The following is a 7,060-nucleotide window of genomic DNA, read 5'->3' on the forward strand; positions in this document are numbered from 1 at the left end:
CAAAAACCCACCAAAAAAAAAAATGGCATGAAATCCTTACTTAATTGGCGAAAAATGTAGTGTAACAATTGAAAAATAGGCATCTACATAAAAAGTGACTAATTGTCAGTTTACTGTACCAAAAGTTGGCATTTGAGAAATGACACGTCTTTACTGAACAGCCTACTGTGTGCTAGATGCTGTGCTAGACCCTCGAACCCTACTAATACCTTGCCTGCACTTAACGTCTGTGACTGTTCTGCAAGTAAATATAACTATTAACATGCGTGATAAATAAAACTTCTCTGCATGTCTCCGCAGTCCCTGTATCTTGCGTCTGTCTTCTGTCTTTCTTCTTTTGTCTGTCTGTCCCCGCAAAGGCACAAAGATAAGGTAGAGAACTGAACTAGTGCCCCTTAGTGGAGGAGACAGGCGAGAACCCAGATCCTCTGCTCTGTACGGGGGGCTGAGGGGAGCTGCCATCACCAGTTGTTATAGTCCATGAGACTTCTAGCCGTAGGTAATGTGTTTTGGCTTTAGAGACATCTGAGGAACTTTCTCTGAATTTTTCACAATCAATGTTCAGTTCATTAAGTGATAGTAAAAATGACGACAAACCTGCCAGCCGCAGTATAATATCTCCATCTACATAGTAATTGCTTCAATGGCAGAATTTTATGTTTTAGTATTACACACCCGAATTAGATTTCGGATTTCTTTTTTAGCTGTTTTATACTTGATATACTCCCACACCTGCTCACATACGTAGACGAACACTGAGCACGTTCTCAAAATATCCGCATTTAAGACTGGAACGGTTCCAATTATCATACTACTACTTAGACCAAAAAATCAAGCTGAATGAAAGCGCCTCGTTTCTCGAAATAGTTTTCTCTGGCCGTATGTACTGCTGGGTATTTAATACGCGGACGCAGCTCATCTTAACTATTGTGGGACTTTAAACCCAAAGGGTAATGGCTCGTTGCCATGGAAATGGAGCCTGTTTTTTAATGAATAGGAACGCATTTGTCCTGGGGTCGCAGGGGAGTTTGTACCCCTGAGTAATGAACATTGTGGGGGGGCGGTCAGACACCCACCCTTAACATCTAAATAACTGACTTGAGACTGGCACCGAGTCTGGGCATCCCTCTCAATTTCAAGAAGGAGCTTCCGTGTCTCACGCGAAGCGGAGGGGTGGCTGGTTGCCTTAAGGGGGTGGCGGGGGATCGAGTCAGACTTGAGGGTGTGGGCTCCTCCCCGCCCCCCGTTTGCCCACCCCTGTTGCGATCACACCTGCTCTTCACGGGCAGCACTCATTTCAACAGCCACGAGGGGGTTCCTGGTGCCACCTGCCGCCCCCGCCCCGAAACCTGTGCGGCCCTTCGCCGCCGGCGAGAGCGGCACCCCGGAAACAGCTCCTTATTCTGGCAAACGGGCCGTGTCTCACAGGCCAGCTAAACAGGGAGGGGTGAGTGAGCTCAGAAGATGAGGACCCACCCCCCAGACAAATAAGCAGACACTTTGAAAGAAGAAAATGCTCAGGGAACATTAGCTATTACAGTTCGAAACAGGAAATACCAGGTTGCGGGCGGGGTGGGGGGGGAAGGGGCCTTTCAGCAAGCAAGCACATCACCCCCACCCCCAGTGGGGCCCCCCACCCACACTCCTAACACTGCAGCCGCTGCTAACCCCTTGCTTGTCCTCTGCACTGACTGTGACTGTGTTTTAGCCCCGAGCTCCATGGCTCTTGGTGAACAAGCAGGTGAATGCTTCAGAGATTGGGGGTGGCAAGAGGGTCTTTAAAAAATTACAGCAAGAACGAGATAAACTGTCCCTTCTTCTGCCTCTGTGACTCACTTTCCTTCAGTCTCGGTTTCCTCCTCGGGATGACAGCCACATGCCAGGGCCCAGTACACAGCAGGTGCATGTTGCTTGCTCGGCCCCCACTCGACCAAGGAGCAAGGTCGGGGCCATAGACGTGACAGGATTTATACCCCAAGATTACGCTCCCAGCTAGGGGTCCATCCTTGTTCCCTGTAAACAAACTTCCCCTGGCCGACCTCTAAGGAAGGACGGTCCGACACAGCGTTTCACATGCTGTGGTGGGGTGCAGACACTCCATCAAGGGGGCCCCAGAAGCCAGGGTTTCCTTTAATAGTGACCGACTGCAGATCGCTCCACACGGGCCCTCCTGGAATATGTCCAAAGTAAAATGAAACATGACAGAAACTAACCCCAACTTAAAGAGGGGGACATACCCCACAATATAAAAGTCTCGTATCATGAAGACATCTGAGGACAGCATCTTTATCCTTAGTCACGTGGAAGGATCCATGTGCAGTAATACACTTCACTAGAAACAGCCACTCCTGCTGGCCGCAGTGACAGACACAGTGACTGAATACGTAAACAACAGATTCAAAGCCCTGTCGTCAACACCCCACCTGTATTCAGTCCCGAGGAAGCCCCAGTGGGACCAGGGGACGCTTGTCCCCAGCCCCACGATGACACAACACCCCACCCGGGAAGGCAGCTGGTGCCGACTTCTGGTACAGTAGCCTGGCTGTCACCTGGCCAGTTTGCCAAGTGGCCCCATCGGGCATGTCCTCCAGACAGAGCTGCGAGCTTAGAATTCGAAACGTCCCCCCATTCAGGAAGCCCCAGTCCTCGCAGATCTGAACCCAGCACTCTGAGAACAGAATGCTATGCTTTGAGTCGGAGCGTCTGGACTGAAGCGGCACCGTCAGCCGACGTGATGCAATATGATTTCTGTTTTCCTTTTCGATCCCACTGTAGTGAGAAGGCCACCAAGGTGCAGGACATCAAGAACAACCTGAAGGAGGCCATTGAAGTAGGTGCTTGGGTTCTTTCTCGCTCCGCCAGCCCCCATCCAGACAGTGCCACCCCCTGACCGCTTGCTAAACCCTTTCCAGACCATCGTGGCCGCCATGAGCAGCCTGGTGCCCCCCGTGGAGCTGGCCAACCCCGAGAACCAGTTCAGAGTGGACTACATCCTGAGCGTGATGAACGTGCCGGACTTTGACTTCCCTCCCGTAAGCTGCACCCTTGGGTGGTCGCCTCGGCCCCTCCCTTGCGCAGTTGACACGCCTGTGTCAAAGCTGCACTTCCCAAAACGTGTGTCAGTGGTACTGGTTCTTGGGAAAGAGCTAATTCTATAGAATCCTGAACATTAACACAAGAAGCTAACAGTGAGGGCTTTGCTCAGGACAGATGACAGCCTGTCACCCCTGTAAACCTAGGCTCACCCACCCCCACAAGTAAACGTCACACTGTAATGGTACAGATCTCACTTGGTTACATACATGGTGACTTTTATGAGAGAAAGAAGTCATGAGTTGTACCCTTAACTGTTCCTCGTACACACCTCATGACAGACAAAGCTGTATGTTCAGCATGGCACACACACGCTGATCGGCCAGCTGCTCGAAAGTCTCCCCAGATGCTGTGGACGCAGGAGTGAGGTGCCAGCTCCGAGTCGTAAATGGAGAGCCTTCTCATTCGAAACGCTTTACCATGTCACCTTTCCCAAGGTTTTCCTAAAATCGGGCCTCACCTCGGGGCAAGTGAAAAGAAATCTTTTCTCGATATTTGAAACAAAAGACTTTTCACCTAAATTATAACTCAGAGTTTCTTCTGCGCAGCCCGGTTGGCCTGTGCGACACTGTTTACAAAGATCTGTCTGCTCCATAAAAAACTGTCAGGAGCACAAAACTGCTCATAAACAAGCCTATACATTTTGACCCCTTTGTGGGAAAAGAATAGTTTATAAGAGGAACAGGAAACAAGTTTATGCAGCCCAGAAGGGAAAGCCTGGGCCACGGTGAAAACAATGACTTATTGTTGCCTTTTTTCAGGCTTTCATGGGAATTTGTGCATTTTAAATGGGTGTGGCCACAGACATACATAGCAGAGAAAGCAGTATTGATAAGCACGGCTAGGTGAATTGTTTAAATAGCGTTTGTTTTGGGAAAATGTAAACAGTACACATAATGCAACACGCAGACTTCTTCATGAAATCCGATTCTGTTTCTAACAGAAGAATGGCAGCCTGTTAAAAAGGCAACACCTTTCATTCGTCCTGTTGATACCTAGACTTAAGTTCCCGCCTACTTCGAGCCCTTCTCCAGCTGAATTCACGCTGCGGGGCCACCCTTCCCTCCCTGTAGGAGCCGATGCCCCCCTCCCCGCTAGTCAGAATGTCTGTGTCCCAGTGAAACGCAAGCCATGACCTACTGCGCTGTACGGCAGCCGTTCTCACCCCTTCTGGAAGGCCAGCCGCTGACAGGCCAGCAGCCCCCAATCACACTGTGCTTTTGGTAAAATTCTAGTTTTCCTTGAAGGCAAATTCAGTCCCAGCACATCTTAGGAAGGTTCTTTCTGTGCGTTAGTCCCTCGACCCGGCCGGTTGGGGAGCATGCGGGCTGCTGGTCCCGGCGGCCGTGGGCCCCGAGCCCCCGGGACGGGCCCTGGCCGGGCGCGGGCTCCCGCCCTGAAACACTCTCTCGTGTGTCCTTCAGGAATTCTACGAGCACGCCAAGGCTCTGTGGGAGGACGAGGGCGTCCGCGCCTGCTACGAGCGCTCCAACGAGTACCAGCTGATTGACTGCGCCCAGTAGTAAGCGGCCTGCACCCCAGCACACGCGGGGCACACGCGGGGCACACGCGGGCACACACGGGGCACACACGGGCACACACGGGCCGCACAGCCCTGACTCCCACTTTGAAAGCCACTTGCAAATGAGTTCTTTTCACAGCAGCCAGCCAGTTATTCCCACCTGCAGTTAGAAAGTTTTCCTCTGATTCATTTGTTTTTCAAAGCCCTTAATTGCACTTTTTAGTGCAGTGACATTATTTTATATAAACAATTAATGCCTGTTAGAGCAGAATGATAATTATGTGCAATGAAGTGACGTTCATAATTAATTAGCTTGAGGTAATTAATTGAATTGACCTTAAAGCATTTAGGGAGATAGGGCAGCTCTCACACTTGGGATAATGTAAAAATATTTTATTTTATTGCTGTAATTTTTTAAAAATAACAAACACATGCATCCCCCATCCTTGGTAGCTGGGGATCACTTGGCCATCTCTGCTGCCGGGGAAGTGACTGCAGTAGCTGCCAGGGTCCGATGTCACCTGGAGCCTGGGGAGCATTGGGAAAAGCCGTGGCATAAACCGGGGAGGAAGAGACAGCGGGGTCTCCCAGACCTTGCTCCCCACACGTCGCACAAGCTGGTGTTGGAGTCTGTGAAACCTGTCGATTTAGTCTTCCCTGGCCCTGCCTTCCTGTAGGAAGTGCGTTTGATTATTTTCAATTGTCACATGTATAGGTGCTTCATAGGGTTTACTAGATGAGGAAGTTTGTATAGTTTTCACCAGGGACAGAAAAACAGTCCCATCTTGGCCAGTCCCTACGACCCCCACCCCCACCCCTTCTCCAACAAAGTCCCTAGTTTTCTCAAAAGTTTGAGCTAAAAGCTGGAAGTGCTAATTATAGTAACACAAAACAAATGGAAATCCTGGAATTGTTTGCGTTTGTCTTTTGGATCTCAGTCAGAAGTACAGGTTCAAGATGAAGGTTTTGACCGCTCCGGGAGGGGGCGGGGCGGAGCGCGCGTTAGTAGCAGTTAGGGCAGGTCTGTCGCTTTGTTTCTTACACCACGTAAAAGTTGTCGAATGCAACTTTTAACGTTTAATGCAACAGTAAGTTACTCTGGCAACTTTATCTGAAAATGGCAACACTTGCCCAGTTTATGGAAAGTTTTAAGGAAACTCGCAGGAAAAAGGCCATAGCCTAGAACTTTTATAAAATGTCTTCCGGGCCGGAGGATCGAAGCAGCCCGGGCACCAACCAGTCCGTCCGCGGCGGAACCGCCTCTATGTTAAAGCCGAGATACTGGTACCTTGCCCATTTCTTAAGCTGCCTATTTTTATTTGTTGAGCTGGGGTTTGGCTGGCCCCACTCCAGATGTGTCTCTCACAAGATTTGGTGCTGCTGTTCTATTAATAGAACTGTGGTTCTGTTGCCATGGCAACGCGCTGGAGGCCAGGGCGGCTGGGGAGCTATTTCTGGACTGGTGCTGTAATGTAAGACGGACTGGGCAAGTTGGCGTGCCCTCCTGCCAGACTAGCCGAACTGGTGGAAAGGAAGCAGGGGAAACGCACAGAATTTCGTTCGGGAGACTCTTCTCCCTGTGGGATTTTCTTTTCTGATCAGCCGGCTTTAAACAGTTCTTACACCAACACCCCCTCCCTCACTACCGCCCCCCCCAAGAAAAGCTAGTTTTAGCTTTAATCTTTCCATATTAATTAAATCAGCCCCATCTTTCAAAAGTGACTTTTCCTAATGGTGTGTCCAGCCGAGCAACACGAGGGAAATAGCTTTCGCTTTGGGACCAGCCGCGGCTGCGGCTGCGGCTGCGGCGGGGGAGGGGGAAGCTGCCCTTCCGGGTGACACTTTCATCTGAGCGAGGGCCTCTGAGACCCCAGGCCCTGGGCGGGCCCGTGCCCCGGATGGCCCTGAGGTTTTCGAAGCGCTCCGTGTTTCGTAGCTGGAGAGCTGCATTTCATGGACCACATGGAGCGGAAGGGCACTGTGTCGGCTTCCTGTTCGGTGTGGTTGGGGCAGAAAGGGCTCCTTCGTGTCAGCCTCTTTTGTTCTCTTTAATAAGTGAGATGCTTACAAGGTGGAAGGAAGGGATGCCCGTGCCGAGTAACTCAAGCCATCTCCTTGTCCCTCGTCCCTTGCGGGGACAGCCCTCATTTCTTTTAAGTGTGGCCTTTTACGTTGTTTTAAAAAAACTGACGTGGAAGTATGTAGATTTTCAAACTACCTGCCATTTGTCAAAGCCAGTGTGGAACTAAATTTTTTAGTCATCAAATGGCACAAGATCCGACAGGCGTGGCTTGGGACACGCTGCCGGCTGCTTTGCACAGAACCAGCCTTTTACAATGCAGGCAGGACCGGGGCCCCTCCCTCTGCCTCTGCTGTAGCCCGGGGAGCCCCCGACCCCCGCGGGCACAGGCGGGCTCCCCGCGACTTCGCTGCGGCGGCGGCCGG

The 7,060-nt window shown here is 51.0% G+C and overlaps 1 protein-coding gene across 1 annotated transcript in view; it reads left to right on the forward strand.

The window, feature by feature from the left end:
• The window catches only part of LOC102889764 (guanine nucleotide-binding protein G(s) subunit alpha isoforms XLas), a 51,092-nt gene that overhangs the window by 42,126 nt on the left and 1,906 nt on the right, over nt 1–7,060 (forward strand). The window contains exons 5-9 of the mRNA XM_025039868.1: nt 2,776–2,830; nt 2,913–3,032; nt 4,518–4,615; nt 5,554–5,636; nt 6,552–6,613. Of these exons, the coding sequence (XP_024895636.1) occupies nt 2,776–2,830; nt 2,913–3,032; nt 4,518–4,615; nt 5,554–5,636; nt 6,552–6,613 (418 nt within the window). The remainder of the gene's footprint in view (nt 1–2,775; nt 2,831–2,912; nt 3,033–4,517; nt 4,616–5,553; nt 5,637–6,551; nt 6,614–7,060) is intronic.

The sequence above is a fragment of the Pteropus alecto genome, unplaced genomic scaffold, assembly GCF_000325575.1.
Source record: "Pteropus alecto unplaced genomic scaffold, ASM32557v1 scaffold45, whole genome shotgun sequence".
Lineage (NCBI taxonomy): Eukaryota > Metazoa > Chordata > Mammalia > Chiroptera > Pteropodidae > Pteropus > Pteropus alecto.